The 24,147-nt window shown below is 45.0% G+C and overlaps 1 protein-coding gene across 2 annotated transcripts in view; it reads right to left on the minus strand.

Annotated features, from left to right (window-relative positions):
* Nucleotides 1-809: 809 nt before the first annotated feature.
* Nucleotides 810-24,147, minus strand: part of gpc1b (glypican 1b) — a 77,062-nt gene continuing 53,724 nt past the window's right edge. For both annotated transcript variants that reach the window (XM_080836132.1, XM_080836133.1), the window contains exons 4-10: nt 22,827-23,206; nt 8,494-8,659; nt 7,911-8,038; nt 6,948-7,067; nt 6,298-6,434; nt 5,279-5,454; nt 810-3,842 (exon numbers count right to left, since the gene is read on the minus strand). In XM_080836132.1, the coding sequence (XP_080692258.1) occupies nt 3,637-3,842; nt 5,279-5,454; nt 6,298-6,434; nt 6,948-7,067; nt 7,911-8,038; nt 8,494-8,659; nt 22,827-23,206 (1,313 nt within the window). In that variant the 3' untranslated portion in view covers nt 810-3,636. The remainder of the gene's footprint in view (nt 3,843-5,278; nt 5,455-6,297; nt 6,435-6,947; nt 7,068-7,910; nt 8,039-8,493; nt 8,660-22,826; nt 23,207-24,147) is intronic.

The following is a 24,147-nucleotide window of genomic DNA, read 5'->3' on the forward strand; positions in this document are numbered from 1 at the left end:
TGTGTCAACAACAAATGCCTACAAGGCTGCATCTTCTGAGTTACGTGAACACTGTTATGTTTGGTTCCCACCCACATTTGGTCCAAATCTGATCATCTTTGTCTCCGTACAGCTATGTGAATGCTCCATAGGACAACTGAAAAGCATATGCCGAATACAGATAGTAATGGAACCTGACACTCTGTGAAACTGAGATGAGACTTGTTTTGTAGATCTTGGTCGCATTGTCAAAAAAATATAAGCAGCCTGTTGTCTCGCATATCAGACAGGTTCAGTGATGGGAGCTGATCTGACTCAAACCACAGGGCAAGGCCAGTGTCTTTTATGTGATGAAAACAATGGGTTTACTGTGTGCCGTGTCAGATTTGAGACAGCCTGCGTCTTTTCTTTTTGGAAAGCTCTGTGGAAGGCTTTTAAATTTATGGGTCATGACATGCTGTTTACCGAAAAACATTCCTTATCTCTTAGTTCAGACCATTTAGTATTTCTGGTGAGTTGCACCATCTGTGTTTATGTGGTTGTTCATTATTTCTGGTATGGCGTGGTGTCCCTGACTACGGGGAAAGGTGACACATGCACACACACGCACACACACACACACACACACACACACACACACACACACACACACACACACACACACACACACACACACACACACACACACACACACACACACACACACACACACACACACACACACACACACACACACACACACAGTAATCTCGGGGAAAGACCCAAATGAAATGAAATGAGCTCCACACAGAGATCTTGAAAATCTTAATGACGTATATAATTGACACAAGGTATCAGGAACATACAACAGCAACTGACACATAATTTTCCATATTTTTTTTTTCAACCTCATTTCCTTGCTCTGTTGTGGCCATGAAAACATACCCTCCATTGTTTCATTTATTGGTTTTTCGTTTCCTCATTAAAACAACAAAACAGAAGACAAGAAAAAATATATATATCAGAATGGTTTCTCCAAAAATTCGGCACATTTCATCAATGCCAGCCACATTCAACATTGGACAGGGGTGGGGGCGAGGGGTGGGGGAGGGGGGTTTGCTGGGCCCCTGGTTTCCAACTGCTCTTTCTTTTTTTATGGAGCTGTTCTCCTCACCCACCCCTGTCCGCATACATAAATCGGAGTCCCGATCGATGGATCTTTCTGCAGGGTGTTTCTCAAGTATTGATCCTCAATCCTGTGATGTTGTTATGCGGCCGACGCCAACCCGTGGACGGGGGAAGCCACATGCGTCATGAAAAGTGCAGCAATTGAAATTAACTTTAGGAACGAGGGGGGGGGGGGGGGGGGGGGGTGATGAGATAGGGCATAGGGACAGAGGTTGTGCAAATTGTCAGCCAATGTCAGTGAGACACGACAGAAAGAGAGAGGGACAGCCATTTACAGCCAAGTTACATCTTGTTTTTTTTTTCTGTTTTTTTTTTTTCATATGTAATTTGCCTCGGAATGTCACTATGGGGAAATACTGCAAGAAGCTGACACAGTCAGCTCAAACCAGGGCCCGCCAGCACAGGTCAGAGCATTGCTCTTTAAAGCCTAAACCTAAAGGGGGCCCTGCGCCAAGTCTGGTGGCTCCTTTTGTACCCCTGGGCTTGGCCTCTATGCTGCGCCATGTTAAAAACCACTTGCTCAGTGGGAGTGCCTTAACGTAACACTGTTTCCCGTCTTTTAACGCACACCCAGATAACGGGTCACGCTAACCCAGGCAGCCCTCTGACGGGCACCAACACTGACACAGTCGTGTCGAGGCCTCCCCACGTTTCCAGGCATCTCTTTTTGTTTTGTTAACATTTTTGCCACTATCGACATCTACAGTGACTTAAGAACAAGCACAGTCATTCTTTCTACACATGTGCAGCACAGACATTTTACTGCACACACACACACGCACACACACACACACACACACACACAGGGAAGCATACACACATATGCTTTCATCCCCATCCACAAAAGGGACATATCTCACAAAGCCTTTAGCATCCATCAGGATTAAAACAGACATATCCCTTTCCCATCCTGTATTAAATCAGTTCCACTGACAGACTTTCCTCAGCAAACTAGTACAAAAACATTCTCACAACATTGCAGTACACTTTTAAAAACGTTGTTGTGTGTGTGCCTGTCAATTATCGGGGAGAACACGTTGCATGTTGGCATCACACAGGAGAATGGGTAGCAAAACAAAAAGAGTGATAGAGAGAAAGAGAGAGAAACACAGATATTTCATTTGTCATCACATATTTATAATCCCTAATTTATCTAACTCAGAAGCAAATCAGAAGCATTTACACATTTGTTGTTGTTGTTGTTGTTGTAAGAAGTGGTTATACAGTGCAGTGCGTTCTTCTGACTCCGCTGGGCGGGGGGCGGGGGGGGGTCCTTTGAGCTGGGACAGTGTTTCTGTTCTGTGGTTCTGATGGTCATTGAACTGGCCCCATCTATCTGCAGAGCTCTCGTCACTCCACTGTCTGGGTCCCCAGCTGTCTCAGCTGTGCAAACCTAGAGCTTCTCGGTAAGACGAACACACACGCAACATACAGGCACCCACGCACGCTCACAGGGAAACACACATACGCGTCCCTCCCAGCCTTGTGACAGCCATCTCGAGAGGACCTCGCACAGTCCACACATACGCATTTCAAGCGTATCAGCCTCTCACAGCCAAGGGTGCAAGCGTGTTTTACACATGAAACCAACACATCCACGCCTGTTCCTCTCCTTGCTGCTGGGTAGCGCTGAGCTGAAATTTAGGTTTTTTTCGATTCAAAAACGTCCCCACTATTCGGGATTGCAGTGGATTCACACGGATGCTCCAAAGTGTGTATTTACATGGGAAAATAGCGAATGTGCTATTTGTACTGCTTACATCAAGTGGACCTGATACTGACGGGGAAAACATTGTGATTACAGTCCACACTTGTTTACTTTCTGAAGCCAGAGTGAACTGGTGTGACAAATTATAATGGTCTATTCCGGCTTCCTTAAAATACTTGATTTTAAGTGTGCCTTTTAAGGGCCTTACGAGCTCCTTGAAATCAAGACAGCTTTACTGAAGCCACTGCAAACACTGTTTTGAATGAATAGGAAAAAAAGGCTTTGGATGTTGAACTCCACTGTTTTCCCTTTTTTTAACTCTAATAAATAAATGATCTTAAAGCCTTTGTTATTGAGGATAAAAAAAAACTAAAATTTGGCTCAACACTACTAAGAAGCTCCCCCATGGTGTGGTTACTCGGTTTGAATATATATAGATCTATGTCTAGAGGTTTTCATGAACATTTCTTAGGTACAGATTTGTTTTTTCCTCAAGGAACCCAAACACCAGAAACAAAAAGACCACCAAAAAGACCAGCTCTAGTCGTGCCATATTTAGAAAAAAATAGAAGACGAAAAAAAAGAACAAAAAAGGAAATCCTAATGATATTCCTTTTTGTTCTTTACCGGGGACAAAAAGGAAGTCCGTTCATTTTGTTACCTTTTTTGTTTGTTTCAATATATTTTGGCAAAGTAACTAACCCAGCCCTTTCCGCCCTCCCCCTCATTCATCCTCCCTTTCCCCCAAACTCAGTCCCCTCATTGGTGGAGTTGTCTGCTATTTATCGCCTAAGCAGCAGCAGCGTGACCAATGACAGCAGGCAGAGTTTGACGCAGGGTGGGTTCTGGCTTGCCGCGGCCCTAACGGCATCCCCGGATGGGGCCACTGGTTTGGGCTGGTTAGTGTTGGGCATGGAGACCTCAGGGATGATTCGGGCGCAGAGGTCATCACTGCACACCCCGCTGCCTGAGCCGCTCACGTCATCACCTGAGGACAGACACAGAGTCAGTCACACACATTAGACTCAAACCACATGTTTTCACTGTATGAAATCAATACAAACTCAATGTTCTACATTTTTACACAGCACAGCTATAAAACATTTGTGATTGTCAGGATTTCCATGTCAGGTTTGATTATCTTGCTGTGCGGGGCAGTGGAGTCACAACGAGACTGATCTAAGAGTGTTATGCTCTTATCATGCTATCAGCAGAACATCAGGTGAAAAGTCAGCCATACCTAAGAATGTAACTTATAACATTGCACTTTGACTTTGACACACACACACACACACACACACACACACACACACACACACACACACACACACACACACACACACACACACACACACACACACACACACACACAAACACACACACACACACTCACACACACTCACACACACACACACACACAAGAAGCGCTGCTGAAGCAGAGCACTGAGCGAACTCTCAGGCAAAGGCTTTGAATGATTAAGATAGATTGCAATACTGCAGATGTTAATGTGATGACAGCTCCCTAATGCATCCTGTGACCTCTGCTCTGTGAATAGCATCCCAAATTAGGCCAAGCATCATAATTTCTTTCCATTATTATCGGCCTTCTCATTCGCTGTCATTTAATCCCAGCTCACTCTAAAAATGGGACTTAACTCGACTTATCACGCCTCCACTCATACAAAGGTATGCGCTTCACACAGATGACAGCCCAGTGGGTCTCTGTGCTAATGATGACAGTTAGTCAGTTGGCATCCTGTTAAGTGGTCACTGGCAAGTCAACGTCGACGAAGTTCTGGAAGTCCACGTTGTTGCCGTTGTGAGTACATGTGCGTGTAAGACGACTGTCAGTCAAGTGGGTATGTGTGTGTGTGTATGTGCTGACAGTTAGGCAGTGTTGGGAAAGTTCACTTTCTTCATGAACTAGTTCAGTTGATAGTTCACAAATTTTAAAATAAACTAGTTCAGTTCATAATTCAACATTTTGAACTAAGTTCACAGCTCCAAAAAATGAATTAGTTTAGTTCTTTATTTTCAATATGCAAGCTATAACTTTTCCGTTGCCAGATTGAAATCTCTATCTGTCTGCAATACCACTCTCATCCTCTAGGCAACTTCGGCGCTTTCACACTTGCCAGGCATAGACAGCAATCGACTAGTTTGGCAACCCTGGATACAGGACAGTTAACGGTGTGTTTTTCGCCTTGAAGTCTCTAGAAATCTGGCATCTTATTGAACAAAATTAAAAAGAGTAAACGTGCCTTTCAATGACACCAGAATGAACGCGTTCACAGTATCGTTTATCAGGCAGTAAATCAGTACGTTAAGTTCACGTTCACCAAAATTATGAATGAGTTCATGAACTTTCGTTCAACCAACGCGTGTGTGTGTAAAATGACGGTGAGACGGCGTGAGGGCACTCACTGGTGTCCTGGAAGTCGACGTCGTTGCCGTTAAGCGCGTTCTTCAGCCGGTTGGTCATGATCTTCAGCTGCATGATCTGCTGGCGGATGGTCATGTCTGGCTTGGTGATGTCGATCTCAACTTCTGGGTTGTTGATTTGGCTGGCCAGACCGTCGCCCAACATCTCTGGCAGGTACCTACCACACACACACGCACACACACGCACGCGCACACACACACACACACACACACACGGAGACACCGTACATGTTAAGTGGTGGAGTGATATACAGAACACCAGCAGGTACTCCCTCACACACCGTCAAGAAGACTATAGCAGCAGCCCAGTTTTTGAAATCCAACCACACCATTATTTTTTTAAACACACTCAACACATTGCTTTTTGCACATTAAGTGTTTAAACAGGATTTAAATGCCTCTATCTCTCCCAATCAATTTCCACTGAGATTATGCAATGAACACAAAATGTCATACTAAAATGTGTTAGCTCATATCAGGCTAACATTGTAATGCCTTTCTAAAGAAATAAACCGGCCCCATATAAAAGCCCTGATGCCCTTATGTTTGAGCCTAGGGTGTGCTGAGGTAATCCAGATGGATGTCGGTTCAAATCTGAACTCAAAATATTTTCCAGCTGATGTAGGCTCAGGGATCTGATTGTTTTGTCTGCTGACAATAAAAAGAAATCAGTCTACAGTCATTAGGGCCTACAAGCAAGAGGTTCTTTATTTTGACTAGCTGGCTACATAAGGGGAAAAATAACTAATTCTTTGTTTAAGTTCACACAGAGTTCACAGTCGACATTAGAGACCTCCAAGCATCTAAGCACAACCAATCCAAAGGTTTTTTCCTCCCTAATGTTGTACAGAAAACCTGTGACAAATACTTTTGATTAGCCCAGCAGGTCAGGCAAGTGTGGAGGCATCTCAATAAAGGATGCAGTCAGGATTCAGGTTTCACATTTTTCTGTCACTGACAAATACTCCTGAGTAGCCTAGCAGGTCAGTTCTGGGTCTTACCCTTGGCCCTTGTTCAGGCCGTTCCAGCAGCTTGCATCAGCAGACGTCCCAGAAGCCACTCTGTCAGCGCACAGCCTGCTGGGAAGAATCACCCAGTGCTCCATCATGGCTTTCACTTTGTCTGATACATCGTTCACCTGCAGTGGGACACACACACACACACACACACACACACACACACACACACACACACACACACACAACACACACAGGATTCTCAGATATAAGGGGCTGTCAGTTCTATCCCAGCATTATCTAGGCTCATGCTAAATCATTATTGGACACCCTAATACATTTATTGCACCCTTAACTTCTCCTGCCAAGCAGGTTTGTGTTTGTCACAGAGTCTGTCCACATACAGATGTCCAGTGTATCTACATTCTCTTCCACTGTCTTCATTGTCCTCACCACAATTATTCATTAGGAAGATAGTTTTATCCAAAGCCACTTGAGCTCGAAAGCAGTACGTAATAGCGTTGTTACACCCTTTCTGTAACAGTTTACCTATAAACACTGGTTCTCCAAGATCAGAAATGTAGACATGTGCAAAGAGTCCTGTGTGAAGAGAAGTGAAGTAGAGAGAGACAGAGAGACATAGACAGACAGATAGACAGACAGACAGACAGACAGACAGACAGACTGGCACTGACCAGTTTCTCACTCGTGGGTGAGGTGGTAGCATTGGGCTTCTCCACCGTGGGCAGTGGCCTCTCTTCTGGGGTAGTGCTGTCATCTCCGCTCACCCTCGGGGGCCCACAGGCCTGGAACACCTACGGTGTAAGAGTTTTGTTAACATAGGGGGCCTTAGTTAGAGCATAGGTGCTGTATGTTTCTATTTCTGGCTTGGGGTTTATAGGTGAAATGATGGCTTTGAAATGCAATGTAATCTGCAGTTCCTAGCAAATCTGTGTGTGTGTGTGTGTATGTGTGTGTGTGTGAGTGTGTGTGTGTGTGTGTCCGGTGTGTGTGTGTGTGTGTGTGTGTGTGTGTGTGTGTTTGTGTGTGTGTGTGTGTGTGTGTGTGTGTGTGTGTGCATGTGTATTTTTTGAATTTGCGTTTGTATGTATTTGTGGGTGATTGCTTGCGTGTGCATGTGTGAGTACATACATCATTTATTTATTTTGTGTCTGTGTGTGTGTGTGTGTGTGTGTGTGTGTGTGAGTATGCAGCCTCCACTCCTCGGCACTGCCAGGCAGAATGGAATAGCGCGCAGTCCTGGCCTTGCATCTGCATCAGCACAGAGACGCCTTTGTTCTCAGGTATTTACATATTTTTCCACCTTCAATACCAGAAAATAAATACTTCATAGCTCTTTAAGCCATTTTAATTACAAAATAAAAGCCCTACTCGTACACAATAAATTGTCCTATGCTACTTGGCCAGACCAAGTGACCATTACTCCCTCCACAAATATGTCTGCCCTAAAACAGAATGGGGGGGGGGGGGGAGGACCAGTAAGTAATTCAGCAGCTCTTTCTTCTTTACGGTTTGACCAGGACTACAGGACTACACAATCCCTTCCAAATGCAGTGTTTGAGGAAGAGAGAGAGAGAGAGAGAGAGAGAGAGAGAGAGAGAGAGAGAGAGAGAGAGAGAGAGAGAGAGAGAACAGACCTTGCTGTGGAATGCGGCCTGGTTCGCCTGTAGGTAAGCGATGCCTTCGGAGATGTAGACGGGGATAGACTCAATGACTCTGTCCATGGCTGTAAGTTTGATTCGCTCTGCGATTTTGAGCATGGCATCTAAGAAAAAGGAGATGGAGACCACAAGGATGGATAGAGAGAACAGAGGAAGTTGTAAACAGTTTGTGAAAGAAGCAATACTAAAGTTAAACTCTAATATTTCTATGACTTGTACCAGAAGGCCCAACACAGAGGAACAGGTGGGGGCAAAATATAGTTTATGTCCTATCATTAATAAACGGCTACATTATCTTCAATCAGACTTTTCGTTTAGCAATTGCTTTTATCCAAAGCTCCTTCAAGTTCAAGTTCTTTTATTCTCTCTGTATTTGTGCTCTGTGGCGATCCAACCCAACACGATTACCATGCTGTTACCCCCATGCTCTTTCTGCGGAGCTCCAGGGGAAACTTTCACTGAAAGTAATTGGCCCTAATGTGCTTTCAGTTAGAAAAGAATCATTCTTTGTGTAGTTCAGTCATGTCCTGCCAACAACATCCCTCCACTCTCGACTCACCTGCCAGGTTTCTCCACTCGGTGTCAAGGTCGGCCTGGTTGGCCAGGCAACCCTTCAGCACATTCAGACAGTAGACGCGACAGGGCTTGGCTGCGGCCAAACCGCGGCACTGGGGGCAGTAGCTCAGCTTCATCAGGGCACGCTCACACTCCTGGCTCAGAGGGACCTGATGGGCACACAGAGAGGAAGAGCAGACAGGGAGTGAGCAAACAAACGAATGAAAGACACGCTGCCTTGGCATGGTGAGGGGAGGGGAGGGGATGTGAGGTGGTGCCAAATGCCAGACATGGAATACGTATAAAAACAACCGCACAACGGTGCACTCTACTTAGGTACTGCTGACGAGTCAGATGATTGATAATGATGATGATGATGATGATGAGGATGATGGCAGCACTTATTGCAGATCTCTGGACGTTTCTCTCGGGGAGGATAAAAAATGAATTTCATTATTGGCAGCGTTTGAAGCTGCCGGCTGCGCTACTAAAATAATCTGATGTTTTCTATTCCCAGCCCAACACTGGGCAATAATCTGATGTTTTCTATTCCCAGCCCAACACTGGGCAAGTCTCTCCATCACTCTAGAACCGCTCCCCCACGGCAGACCACAGGATGATGTACATCCATAGTAAGGGAATGGCATCAAAGGTACGCTTATAAGGAAAAAGGAAGTGAATGGTGAATTACAGCATACTACTGGATAAAACTTAACTGCCTCTGGAATACGTTAGGACTAACACATTGGCTGTCTACAGGCTTTTTAGGTAAGTGGGATGTGAAAGGAACTATGATCTTTTTCAACAAATCCTGTCTTCAAGGTAACTGGATGAAGGCGGCATTGTTCCCTAGGTAAGCTGCTTGAATGTACCTCACTGAGTGTGGTATGCGTGTGATGTGTGATGTGTGTGTGTGTGTGTGTGTGTGTGTGTGAGTGAGTGAGTGAGTGTGTGTGTGTGTGTGTGTGTGTGTGTGTGTGTGTGTGTGTGTGTGTGTGTGTGTGTGTGTGTGTGTGTGTGTGTGTGTGTGTGTGTGCGTGTGTGTGAGTGTGTGTGATATGTGTGTGATATGTGTGTGATATCTGTGTGTGTCTGTGATGTGTGTGTGTTTCTCAGTCTGTGGCGTTACCATGGAAACCAGAAGTCTGTGAATTGCAGTGAGACTCAAACAATAGAGGTGTGACATTCACATTCTGTTCCCTACATCCACCTCCACCTCCCTCCAAACTCCCCTCTCCATCTGTCCCACTAGCACCGAGTCCGACTCAACTGGAGCAAAGCAGAGTGGGCCGCACACACACACACACACACACACACACACGCACACACTGTAGCGGAGCGGGCTGCAGCAGAGTGAGATTCAGCATGGGGCGTTAAGTGGGTTAATACCAGTAAGTCCAACTCACCTGAGAGCTGAGTCTCACACACATGCACACACACAGACACACACACACACACACACACACATCTCTTTAAGCTGGCCATACCTTCCTCCTACCACACTACAGAGTGTATGTACTGTAAACAACAGCCAGAACAAACAAACAACAACTAAAACAGACCAAACTAAATCTGATTAGATGTACCTAAATCAGTCATAGGGCATTCTGAGTCACACTCTAGCTAAAATGGACTACGCATTTCACGCAGGTTTTGAGTCCCCGAGTACAAGCATGTATTGATCATATTTAATCCCCGATCGGAATGACACTATGACACTAATGAGATGGTCTAACGAGCTCAATACGGAGCCAGGATTTTTGCGAATCAGAAACCACATCCACATCCACGCCATGCCAAACTGAACCACACCACACCACAAGGAAAACTTCTTCTTACCAGCTGCATACCAAGAGCCCCAGAACACCATATACACTGTCCTCTACTACCAGCAACACACAACAACCCTTACAAACAACCAAGCCTCTTAAAACAACCCAGAACAAATATGCCATTGTCTGTTGTTTGTGCTTGGTAATAACTCACGCGAAGTATGGGTTACATATTTCACACAGACCAGACGGTGCGAGCTAAAAAAAGGGCATTCTGTGGATGTTAAAAAAACACACACAGATATTCCAAATAAATATCGCCAACTGAGGAGATGTTTGCTCTGAACTCTCCTGCTGCAGTTTCAATTAAACATACAGTTTTAACAAAGGAACAAACACGACAGTAGTTATTAACTATTTGCGCGTTTCCCACGTTCCGGTCCCTTGCTGGAGAGCATCTGATCCCGGGGCGGTTTGTGTCAGGTCTGGGTGGGTCCCGCGGCTGTGTGCCGTTATGAAACACTACTGCCACTGGGCACCATTAAAGATCAATGTGATAGATCAGTGCATATTTCATGGCAGAGGGAGAAACTCTCTTTCATTGGAGGGGAGAGAAAACAAAACACAAACACGCAGTCTATGGGAATGGGCTCAAGAACTGCCAATCTTCCTGAATTCCCCCACCAGTCCCAAAACACTCATTCACACACACACACACACACACACACACACACACACATACAGAGCCCCCCGCGCCTAAGAGAGTTACAGCTCAGCTCGTTAGCCTATGATGACTCAACCACGCACAGCCCTAATGAGCTGAGAAATGGAGAGAAGGAGGAGAGAGAGAGAGAGAGAGAGAAGAAGAAGAAGAAGTGAGAGGCGGAGGTAACAGAAGAGGAAGGGAAATAGAGAAGGAAAGAAAAGTAACAGATCCAGTGAAAGTTAGAGTTGAGGGAGAGGAGGATGACTTAGACAAGCAGTAAGAAGAAAACAGGCCAAGTGAAAGACAGGCGTGATGGTGTTGGGCACCATCACAGGGGAGGGAAAGAACCAGGCAGAGAGAGAGAGAGAGAGAGAGAGAGAGAGAGGAATAGAGAGGTAAATGGGTAGTGAGAAAGAGAGAGCGAGAGTGGACAGACAGTATAGAGAAATGGACGAGAGAGAGAGAGAGAGTGGACAGAAAGAGTGTGTGTAGATGGGGTTGTTACGCCACATCAAAGGACTGACAGCATCTGGGAGTCATCAGAGCCCAGTGGGGCAGGGTGGCCTGGGGCCTGCTGGCCACCAGCATCCTGTACCAGCCTACCATACACACATGCACCCACACACACACACACACACACACACACACACAGCTTACCATACACACATGCACACACTGCCTACCATACACACTGGGTGTGTATCTGGGTGTGGGGGGATGTATTTGTGTGTGTGTCCATGTATGTGTGTGTGTGTGAGAGAGAAAGAAAGAAAGAGAGACAGTCAGTTAGGGGTTGTGTGCATAAAATGTGTGTGAGCTTGAAGATCCTCTATTTCTCTATCATCTGCATTTAGGACAGCTTCCCCAGCCTCACAGAGAAAGAGAATGACAGAGAAAGATAGAGAGAGAGAGAGAGAGAGAGAGAGAGAGAGAGAGAGAGAGAGAGAGAGAGCAGAGGTATGGTAGTCTGTGAGTTGGTGGTGACTTGGCCACTGTACTGATAGGGTGGGTGGGATTACCCAGCTTTGGCAGCAAAGACACGAAGAGGCATACAGCCTGGGGAGAGAGAGAACGAGAGAAAGAGAGATGGGAGAGCGAATGAGAGAGAGAGAGAGACTGTCAGAAAGGGACTGAGAGTGAGATGAGGGATAAAGTGAAAGAGATAGAAAGAGAGAGAGAGATGGATGAAAGAGTGAGAGCAGGCAGGTGGGCAGAGTTGGCAGGCTGATCTGATCCTCTCTGGGTAGGGATTATGTGAGTAGATTAGGGCTGAGTGTCCACACAGAGTGAGAGAAACGGAGAGAGCCTGGAGGGCAGCTGCATCTGGCCCGGAAATGGCCCTCATCTCGCTGCTCTGGGCCAGAACTGGCCCTCATCTCGCTGCTCTGGGCCAGACCTGGACCTTGTCTCGCTGCTCTGGGCCAAACCAGTTAACCGCTGTGTGCTGTGTGCTTCTATCAGGGGGGGCTGACAAAGATCCTGATTACAGATTTGCTGCTAATGCTAAACAGGAATTGATGCTATGTGATTGTGTGTGTGTGTGTTGACAAGCTCACCCCCCACCCCTCTCTCTCTCTCTGTCTCTTTAGCTAAAAAACAAATTCAGCCGCCTGCCTGCCCACCCGCAATCAGTCCACACAGAGGGAGCGCTGATTGAGGCCAGGATCAATTTGGCACCGCGCGCCACAGCCCAATGAGTGTAATGGAATTAGCCGGGCTGCTAATGCTCTGATTGTTCAAGGTTAATTTTGACAACCTGCTCGGATCGCAGGAGGCACTGTAAGTGGAGCGAGGAAACGGCAGCGCTCAATTAAGATGGCAGATAAGATTTTTACAAGGAGATTACATGACCAGCAACATTAATACTTGTTTTGCCGTTCTCCACAAAATAGGAGAATGACCCAATCCATGAGAATGTTTAAATGGTAGTAGTACCACTGGGGAGAAAAAAACTAAAATGTTTATGAATAAGGTAGCTATTTAAAGGTCTCAACTAGCCCAGTGCCAGTGGTGCCATTTTGGTGGGTGTTGGCGTGGCTTTTAACTAGGAGAAGTAGCGTTTCAACATCTTGCTGTTTAGCACACGCAATAATAACTCTCAACAAATTCTGTAGTTTTTTTGCCAGAGGCAGAACCAGACAATTTGGAGGTAAGTTTAGTAGTAAGTTGCACAGTAAAAAAAAAAAAAAAAAAAGAGGATAAGTAAGAGGAGGAGGCAGAGAGAAAATGCAGCGCTCGAAGCAGACTCTCATATCCCAAATCCCCAGGGACAGACGAGGGCGATAAGCAGTCAGTGTGTGTATTGATCGCAGATACAGACAGCGTAATCTGCTTTTTGAGCACGAAGAAAACTTTTTTTTCTTTTAGCCAGTCTGCTAAAACACATTTACAGTGAGCAGGAAAAAAAAAATTTTTTTTTAAAGAATGCTCATTGAAAAGCACTTTGGCCTTCAAGTCGATATGGGCATCGATACGGAAACAACCACAAATGATGATAACAATCCTATTGACTCACAACCAATACAGGCAGGAGAAACAAACACAAGGCTTTTAGCTAGGTTAAACACAACCTCAACATGCAGCACAGTGTGTTAGAACAGACTGTCCTGATCTGGAAATAACCACATTACAGTGGATGGTGGAGCTGCTGGTGTGTGTGTGTGTGTGTGTGTGTGTGTGTGTGTGTGTGTGTGTGTGTGTGTGTGTGTGTGTGTGTGTGTAGGTGAGGTGGAATTGAGGGCTGGTTTGTGTGTGTGTGTGTGTGGAGAGGGGGGGGGGGGGTGTAGAAGCTGAAGTGGTAACTATGTCCTCTTTAAAACAACTTCCTCCAAGCAATTAGTGTGAAAGTATGTCTGTGGTGCTCCCATACCTCCTACAGATTGCCCAGGAAAGGAGGGGAAGTGTATGTATGTGTGTGTGTGTGTGTGTGTGTGTGTGTGTGTGTGAGTGTGTGTGTGAGTGTGTGTGTGAGTGTGTGTGTGCATGCGTGCTCGTGGAAGTATGTCCTACTTCTGAGAAGCTGCAGCCTGAGAGAGAAACAGATAGGGCGATGTCCCCGAAAACTTAAGGACACCGCAACCCGTTCTCTCTCCCTTTTTCTCTCCCTCTCTTTCTTTCATCCTTTCCTTTTTTCTTTATCTCCCAGTCCTCTCTCTTTTTTCTTTTTGTTTCATTTTCAGTATCAAGGTTTGGGACAAATAGGAATTGGAGTCCAGTCATGTTGTTAAAATACCTCTTTCCCTCCCTTTTGCCATTTCAAAACTCAGCAGAAATTGTTTCCGTCTGCTACTTGCTCAGAATAGTTTGTGGTTGCATTGCATGAACCATAAAATCCTGATAAAAATCAAAGCAAGACCTCAACAGAGACACCAAGAAAGAGAGAGCGAGAGCAGAGTATGGCATGTCCCCGATTGCAAGACATGGCAAGAGATCTGTGGCAGACTCCAAGTATGCGTATGATGCCATGACACATTTTTAGTTGACAGGTGAAGTGTGGCAGACGCCTTTTGGAAAAAATGGCAGGCTTTCCATTTGGGGGTCGTCTAATGTCACTACAGCCTCAGTGAGGAAAGTATTCTATTCTCGAAGGCTCTGTCTCTGTCTCTCTCGCTCTATCTCTCGACAAGCGGTAAACACACTTAGTCACTGCACTATTATCGCTCTATAAATAGCCACCAAACGTCTCATTACAAAGCAATCATTCTGGGATGGAGTAACGATGGGCAACAGAGGGAGAGAGGGATAGGAAAGCTTGAAGACAAAGACAGAAAACAAGAGAGAGAGAGAGAGAGGGAGAGAGGTGATGAATTAAGAGAGAGAGGGAACATTCTTTATGAGTTAACCAGAAACAGGCCGCTTTCAGGGTTATTTAAAGAGAAGGAAAGGAGGATATTAAAGGAGGGAGAAAGCAGGAGGGAGGGAAGGAGGGAGGGAGTGAGAGAGGCAAAGAGGGTAAGCGGGAGGGAGGGTGCCTGTGCCCACCGCAGCAGGATGGGGGAGGCAGTCGCCCCTGCGCTGGGCCTGGGTTGGAACTGGGATAGGGGACAGGCTCTTTCTTTCTTTCCCTCTCTCCCTCGCTCTTCTTTTTCTCCCTCCTTTTCTCTCTTTTTTTCTCTCTCTCTTCCTCTATGTTTCTCTTCCCTACGTGTGTGTGAGGTGATGTGGAGTGGCCTTAGCGAGGTGGCCCTCTCCCTGGAGGCGAGACGGTCACTCCTGCTGCAGAGTGTCCTAGCTGCTGATGCTGATGACTCTGGCTGCACCCACCCACCCACACTACCCCCCCCCCCCCCCCCCCCCCCCCCCCCCCCCCCTAAGCATCCTCCGCGGCAGACTCAGCGCATTCATAAGCCCCGCCGAGGCATTCATCTGGCCTTTATGAGCATACTCCAACAACAGGCACCGCTTTCAGGCCAGGGGATGGGGAATTAATCACACACACTCACACACACTCACACATACACACACACACACAGACACACACACACACACACACACACACACACACACACACACACACAAACACAAACACACACACACACACAAACACACACACACACAAACACACACACACACATACACCTTCACATAGACAGAGAACGAAAGGAAGAGAGGCAGAGCAGATCAGACGAATCATTGTGGCCCTCTTCAGAATAGCACAGAGTATTAGCATGACCTTGGGTGGCACTGTAGCACCCACCTCCCCCTCCCCCTCCCCCTCCCCCTCCCCTTCCCCCTCCTCTCTCCTTCTGCCTTCTCTTTTCTCCTTTCTACATTCTGTCTTTCTCCTCCCTCTATTTCCAGTTATTGCTCTCCTCTGCCTCTTCCTGCTGACGTGAAGGCCACTCAGCCACTGCCAAGAGCCCATAGTCCCCTTAGCTTGACCTACAGTCTCACAGCACAGGAGCAGCACAGACACACCCACACCTACACACACACACAAGGGTACACAGATGATAAAGCATCTCTCCGGCTCTCTCTCTCTCACACACACACACACACACACACACACACACACACACACACACACACACACACACACACACACACACACACACACACACACATTCCCTCAAGCCACCTGATTAAAACCCAGTGATGCTAACATCTCTGAAAGACATGTAGTCCTACAGGTGAACAACCGTATCTCATGGATGTGAGCTCCAATAAAGGCCTCCAACAAGTGTAAGTGTGTGTGTGGGGGGGGGGGGGGGGGGCAAACTTCATTGGATATGCTGGCGTGTGGCTGTGATGAGGTTGTTTAGATGCATCAGATTCGTATCATTCATGGAATCCGTTGGCTGGAGCTCAAAAGGCTGGATCGTAGCACTGCGCCCACCCCATCCCGCACCCCCCTCCCGGAGAAGTCACTGACCTCATTGTTAGCAGTGGCGGCGGTGGTGGCGGTTGCCAAGGCCTCAGCATTAGCGCGAGGATGACATTTTGTCGTTTGGCCAAAAAAGCCACGCTAATTACTTACACATTTTCCCCAGCCGGCCCTGTTTAATGAACACATCCCTCAACGTCCTTCACAGCGCGCTCCAGCGGCCAGCCCAACGAAAGATGGAGTCAGAGAGAACAGAGGAGAGAAAGAAAAGGGAGAGGAGGGAGTGAAAGAGAGAGGATGGAGGAAGGGAAGAGAAACATAGAGGAAGAGAGAGAAGGAAAAAGGAAGAAAAGGAGGGAGAAAAAGAAGAGCGAGGGAGAGAGGGAAAGAAAGAGCGAGTAAAGGAAGAACAAGTTGGATAAAAAGAGGGGAAGAGAGCACAAGGAGGAGAGAGAGACAAAGATAGGTTAGAGGGGAAGAAAAGAAAGGAAAAAGATGGAGAGAGACATTGTAAGGAGAACTGGGCCAGGTCAGTGGCAAAACGGGGCTAAGCCGTATCCAGCTTGGCACAGTGTTGAGCACTAGCGGCACGGGCAGAGGAGGAAACACCACCTCGCCAACTTCCCCCGGGACCATCTGTGGGGAACTAATCAGGAATAGACATGTCAGCTTAGTGTCATGCTATATGCTAATACTGGGAAATCTACATTTTATTGCCCATCCCTTCTTCTTCTACCCCCATTCTACCCCCACTCCTCCCTGATTTAAGCTAAGCGTGAGAACACTTCCAGAGACGAGGGGGGAGCTGAGTTAATCGGTTCCCAAGCAAGGCTCATGGCCTGTGGGCTGAGTGTGTGGTAGGGCCGGATGGGGAGATGGAGGTGTGGTTGACTGTGTGTGTGTGTGTGTGTGTGTGTGTGTGTGTGTGTGTGTGTGTGTGTGTGTGTGTGTGTGTGTGTGTGTGTGTGTGTGTGTGTGTGTGTGTGTGTGTGTGTGTGTGTGCGTTTGTGTGTGTTTGTGGGTACGTGGGTGTGTGTGTGTGTGTGTGTGGAGTGTGTGTGTGTGTGTGCATGTGCATGTGGGTTTGTGTGTGTGTGTGTGTGTATGTGTGTGTGTGTGTGTGTGTGTGTGTGTGTGTGTGTGTGTGTGTGTGTGTGTGTGTGTGTGTGTTTGTGTGTGTGTGTGTGTGAGGTGCTCTTGTCGGCTCTCATGGCTCTGGTGACATTAGCTCGCGTAACCCAGGCTGATTGCACTGTTCCCTCCCCCAAGGCTGCAGTTCTCTCTGTTCAGTTCAGTTCAGTTCCAAAAGCATTGATCCGCCAGGGTCCAGCCCTGACGTACATAACACACGCCCGCGGCTAGGTTTGTGCAATTACATGAGCATGTGTGTGTGAATGTGAGAAACCATTTAAAATTTTAAGAATACTCTATTACAAAAATATAATTACATTGCATTTTTAAAACTTAAGCCAACAAAATAAGGAAGAAAAAAGTATATAAATGTTTATATAAAATAAATAAATACATTTTGCATTGATCACTGAGCACAATTTCCCCCCTTATAACACCAATCATTTTCCTAGATTTGTTGTAGAAAAAAAACAGGCTCTCCATTTGTATCAAACCTAAAGGGATCCATTAAAAACGAGGGTTTATTCTGTACTTCACAGGCCACTCCTCTCCAGGCCTGTGAGGAATCGTTGGATGAATTGAAGACTAAAAGCTGCACCTCTACTGGACAAGTGACCAAGTCCTTGTCCTCTCTCTACAATACACTTTGGAGGACATGTTGAAATTGGCTTTTTTGATTAATACCTGCCTTCTGTTGACTTAACATTAATATATGAATCACATTAGCCTTAGTTATAACATGGTGAGATGAGTATAAAGATAGAGTTGTATAAAAACCCTTTGGCCCAAGCAAACATTTCTGTAAAAGTAAAGGAAGGGAAATATCCTAAATAATGTGCTTCATATAGGCCTATTGGCTTCCTTAATTTTGCATATGAGGTCATTACTAAAGTACTACCTAAAAGATTTGAATAGTCCCTAAACTATTTACATTGGATCCAACAGGACCAAGTGCTTTTTTAATATCATACATTACTTGCATTACCTGCATAAAGTCCCTTTACCCCTGGTGTCTTTAGATGCATAGATGACAACTGATTTACATTTCCTTTTTATCAGTTTTAGAATCAGGCCCAAACTTTATTGCATGGACCAAAACATTATATAAATGCCACAATGCAATGATCTGTACAATTAATATGAATTCCCTTAGGCTTCAGCTGAAGAGGCACTCTAGACAAGGCTGTTCCCTTATCCCCACTGCTATTAGAACCTCTCACTCAGGCAAGCAGGACCAATGCTAATATTAGAGGTGTCACATCAGGAAACCAACATAATGAAATCTCATTCCAAGCCGCCAACATCCTTATATTTGTCACTTCACCCTCCATTATTTTACCTCCTATTATTTACTTGTCTGGGAAGTCCCGCCCCTCTTTTTCCGGCCAATTTGATTTTGCCTCCAAACTCAGTCTGGTGAAGCGTCTATACAAACTTAGTTCAGCATTGTAAGGATCCTTGGAGCCAATCACAAACTGGCTATTGGCTACCTGGCGCGCCATTGGCGGATTTAAACTAACCACGACTACGTGACAAAAGCGACGGCAAAGAGAGAAGCAAAGCAAAACTTCGATACTGCTCTTGCGGCTGTCTTGGATGATTTCAAAGGCAAGTTTTCTTTGAAAATAGAACAGAAACTCGCCCTGGAACAATTCATACAGAAAAAAGATGTGTTTGCTTTATTACCAATCGTTGTAAAGTATCGTTGGTCTGATTGGTTAAGGGAGTGTCCAATTACGTGACTGAAGTGGACCGCTATTGAGTAGTTCGCCAGACTAACTGAGCAAATGAAATGCAGTGAAGGGGCGGGGAATTCCCAGACAAATTATTTACCTCAACAATTCATCTCTTTGGTAAGCTTTAAGGTTACGAAATGAATGCACTAAAATCTATCGCCTCTCCCATTGGCTTTAAATATCTCGAGAAACAAGTAACAGCCACTCTCAATAATATATATAATTGACGTTATCTATAAGAATCTATGTTCTGCTTTTTACTGACTGTAAGCACAAACATGGTTTTCTCCTCTACTGTCTCTTATGGGGAATATCTATGTGGTGAAAATGTGTACATTTCCGTAAGTTTATTTATGTTTTTTACATTTCTTTTGTGTTATCTTCCATCTTATTATTTTAAATAAATACATTCATAAATACATATCAATCTAAATACATTTAGGGCAAAATAAAAAAAAAACAGAATTAAGCTTGCCACTTTAATGAAACCTGATGTAAATGGGTAGTTTAGGACTCCTAAACTGGTCCTGTCAAATCAAGACGTATGATCAGCTGGAATGTTGAGCATAGTTCTCTCAAGATACACTTAATGTAAGCTTGTCATCCTGTAGAGATTCCAGAATATTTCAAGCTAAGAGGTGTTCTCCCATTACAATCAGCACTTACAGTATGTCCTGGAGAGACTGCAATTAACATCTGGGTATTCGTTTACAGACATGCAAGAATTCACCTGTTGCCTTTAATCCTGACTTCTCTGCAGCATTGTGCCAAACTGGCATCTGCCACTGAACATCTATTCATTAGCCTTTGCTTAGAATTTCATGTACCCGGATGAGATGTATTTAAAGAAGCATTCCGGATCAATTGCTATTCGCTAACGATATGCTAGTGGCTAAAACTAACGAAATCTCTTGAAATGTGCTGACTTTGACATTATGGCAAACTAGTTACTCAACAACTGTCCTTACACAGTCAAACATCAAGCAAGTGCAACAAAAGACAAAGCAAGACAGCAAATAAGCTACTTACTAGTTCGGCAGACAGTAGAAAGCGGGGCGGTGTCAGGCAATCCTACATTTAGCAGTTATATGCCTATGGACCCTGGTCTGGCAATGGCACGGAGGCGATTCTCCATATTAAAAGTCACTTTTTTTCAGGCTGTTATTTTAAGGTAAAACTGCTAATCCTTACCCTAATCCTGAAGTATAATTGTTGCATACTGTTACTTTAAGTTCTTGCCGGTTATAATTAGTCCTTGCAGTGTTCTTACTATTACTGTTATATTACTTGAAGCATTATTACTACTCAGTACTACAGTATTATGATTATGACAACTTAAAGGTCCATCATATTATTAGTTCTTTGTCTAGAAAGCAGCCATTCTGATTACATTTAATTTCATAAAATCAAGCAGCTTATTTACTTTGCTTCTTCAGTCAAGGGCGAAACGCTACTCTCATATAAAATTCTGACAATTCTGAGAGAAGTCTGACAATTCCACTACTACATTTCTTCCTCATGAACTTGGAACAGGACCTAAGTTTTTTTCTAAGTGATGAAGAATGTGCAACAAACTGAATGTTACCGATATTAGATTTAAATAAACTAACTTTGCATTTCTGTTTAAATCACTACAGCACACAGTAGTTTCACTACAGTGGAAGACAATGCATATATGTACGCTATATTGTTGTTTTTTTTGTCAAACAATTCCTCCTCTCTGTAGGACATTCAATAATGAAACTGGAATATTTCGGAAAACCGAGAATAACCCATCTGAAGGTAATAATAAAATCAATAATAGGACTTGGTGTAAAATAATAATATTATATCAGATATACAAATACAATAAAATGAAATAATATGAAAATAAATATAATTCTGCATTTTTGGTCACATTCTACCAAAAAGTGCACTTGGACCTGGTTAATTCTCAGTTGACAATTTATGCATATTGCAACGTGCCAAGGGTATAATGCAGCTTCTCTATGTGTGTGTGACGTAGATAGTTCCCAGAAAGCCACATGCTCTATGGAATAGTGTTATTGTGTCTCTAAGTGTATGGTTTTTAAATGTAGCTGTGTCTCCCCTTTTTCGAGTTAGTGTTAGCTTTCTCATTTTAGTCTGTGAGTCATGCAGAAATGCCTGTGTTAGTTCCCTTGTTTTCCCTGTCGTATCTGTACACGCTTACAGTCTGTGTTATTATATAGAAACTAGACCTCCTTTATGTTTTCCCTATTCAGTATCAGTGTTTCCTGCCTATTTGTTGTGTGCGTCATAATAAAGGTGTCAATGCCAAAGAAACATGCCCCTTGTTCCTGCTCAACCTTATAATATGTTTTGGAACTGTCAGCCAATCAGAATGATTTGATCATACCTCATTAAAGTTCGCACAGAGCTCAGTAATTGTTCCATGCCCGACATAAAACTATTTTGGGGACCACCAGAAGAATTTAATTCAAATATAAACTTCCTCTGTATTTAATGTGTGGTTCGTGTTTTTTCTTATTTGCCTTCCTTATATAAATAAACAATCAGACAGTCCTGCTAACTGGTCCCTTGTTTGAAAGCACACAGTCTGCCCAGTTGTCATCTCCAGCTGCTTCCTACCAATTGAATGTGCTATATGGCTAAACCAATCGGGCTTTAGAGTCAGATAAATGGTTATTAGGAGTATCGTTGTACATCTTCACTTCAGTTTATCAGGACTTTATCGATGATACTTAACATAGTATCTAAGTGCATGTGAACACAGTATATGCAGATGTAGCACTTTCTAACTGCTGTAGAAACAAGATGGAGGTTGGCTTTGGAGAGTTGTTCATCTGTGCTTTTGAAAAGTTTCCCGGTAATGACGTTGCTTTTAAGATACTCAGCTATAAGCGAAACTCCTGTGTCTGTGCTCCGACACGCCCGAGCATCGGGTGGACCCACCCATGTTTGCACTGAGGATCTTTCTCGTGTGTGTGTGTGTGTGTGTGTGTGTGTGTGTGTGTGTGTGTGTGTGTGTGTGTGTGTGTGTGTGTGTGTGCGCGTGTGTGTGTGTGTACACTAATGACGGGAGGCTTGTGGGTGTAATAGTGTCACAGTTACAAATGATGAATCCAATGGTTGCTGAGAGGATTGCTTAAGAAACAGTCCTAAAGCATCTGCAACTATGGAATAAAGGGAAAGAAAGCTGGAGATAGCTTTTGCGAAGGAAAGAAAGATGCTGCAGCCTCAGAGAAGGGAAAAATACAAAGTAAAGAATCAGTGTAGGAGAATGTGACAGATGAACAACAACAAAGGTAGACGAATGGGGAGAGAGAGAGAGAAAATAGCAAACAAGCGTAAACAAGACAAAATGATGAATAGAAAGAGAGAAACAGGTGGGCTGCAGGAGGAGGATGTGGTAAACAGAAGTCGTGAAGTAATTTGGAAATATGGGCCATACCACACACACACACCCACACACAGAGAAATATGGGCAATACCACACACCGGACACACACGAAGAGAGAGGAAGGAATGGATATAAAGAAAATCACTGAAAGAGAGAGAATGGCAAAGTCAGAAAAAGATAGAAAGAAAAGAACAGATGTACAATGGAAAGAGAAAAAAAGACTAAAAGACAGTTAAAAGACCTGACTTAAGGTCAGTTAACACCTAGACGAAGCCCCCACCTCTTACCTGGGACACTTTGCGGGCGACCTCTCCTCCGGTCACCAAGCCCTGGATGAAGGTGCGCAGGGCCACAAAGGCGCGTGTCACCTTCTGCTGGGAGTCGCGAGGCGTGTCGCCGAAGGGCCGCAGCGTCTCTGACTGCTTAGTGACACACTCCAGGTAGTCGTCGGCGAGCGCGTACTTGGGGTTCCCCGCCTTGAACAGACGCTCAAACAGCCGCAGCCAGAACTCGTTGAGCGCCTCCTCCAGGTTGACATTGGCGCCGCGGTAGTAGCGCCGCAGCTCGCTAAACAGATCCTGCAGCACGCGGGAGTTGGGATGGTACTGCGGCCCGAGCGTCTGAGCCAGAGAGGCCTCCGAGCGGTTAATCAGTTCCAGCACGTGGCCTGAGAACACACACAAATAGAGTTCCTTTTAATGTTATGTCAAAACTGAACAGGTAAAGGTAAACCACAGATCCGTACGCTATATTGTTGTTTTTTTGTGTTGCCCTAAAACACACGTTAGGCTTGCTTGAGAACATAGATGCCAACCAGAGAGTCCGTAACAGTATATACTCTACTCAACTGGGCGAGTATTGTATATGTTTGACAACACTATATTCATGGGTTCGGTACATTTCTTTGGATAGCAGTCAAGTGACTAAATGTAAGGTGGGGATCACAGGGACCAGAGTCGTCCCAGTGTGATCCCAGCCTGTGTACCCCTACTCAGCTCAGAAGCAACATGTCAATCAAATAGTGTGACCTTTGACCTTTCTAAAATAGCCTCTATGACAAAACAATTTCAGGTTATACAACAGCATTCTGCTCTGCTCTCTTCCAAAGCTTCCTCTCACTACAGTTGCAATCAGCTTCGAACTGCAATGAATACACAGTGCATTCTTCATGTCAAAGTGGAACTAATTAGCTGGTTCTGTGAAGCGTGCAGCACTTACCAACTTTTTAACCCCATGGAGGACTCTTCCTCTAAAAACTTTAGTGAAACTTAAAAAACGAAGCATTTGTATGCCTAATGTTGCCCTCTCTCTCGAAGTTGAGATGGGGTTTTATTTGAGTCTGAGTGGAGTAAAAGAGGGAAATAAAAAGAATAGATTCATCTCTCCTTTCTTCCCCTAATCCCCTCAGAGGCGAAAGAGAGAGCTGCAGCACTGTGCCATCATCTGCCTCACTTTCACACGTTCCTACAGCGCCAGAGACTACCTACATTTTATGAGGATGATAAAATACTGTACTGCTTACCCTGGAGTAATGTCTTTGTGTATCACTTACATTGTGTTTTTATGGAAAAGCTGCATTTCTTCCAGGCCTACATCCCCCCCACCCCC

This window comes from Sprattus sprattus (assembly GCF_963457725.1).
Source record: "Sprattus sprattus genome assembly, chromosome: 4".
NCBI classification, from domain to species: Eukaryota; Metazoa; Chordata; class Actinopteri; order Clupeiformes; family Clupeidae; genus Sprattus; species Sprattus sprattus.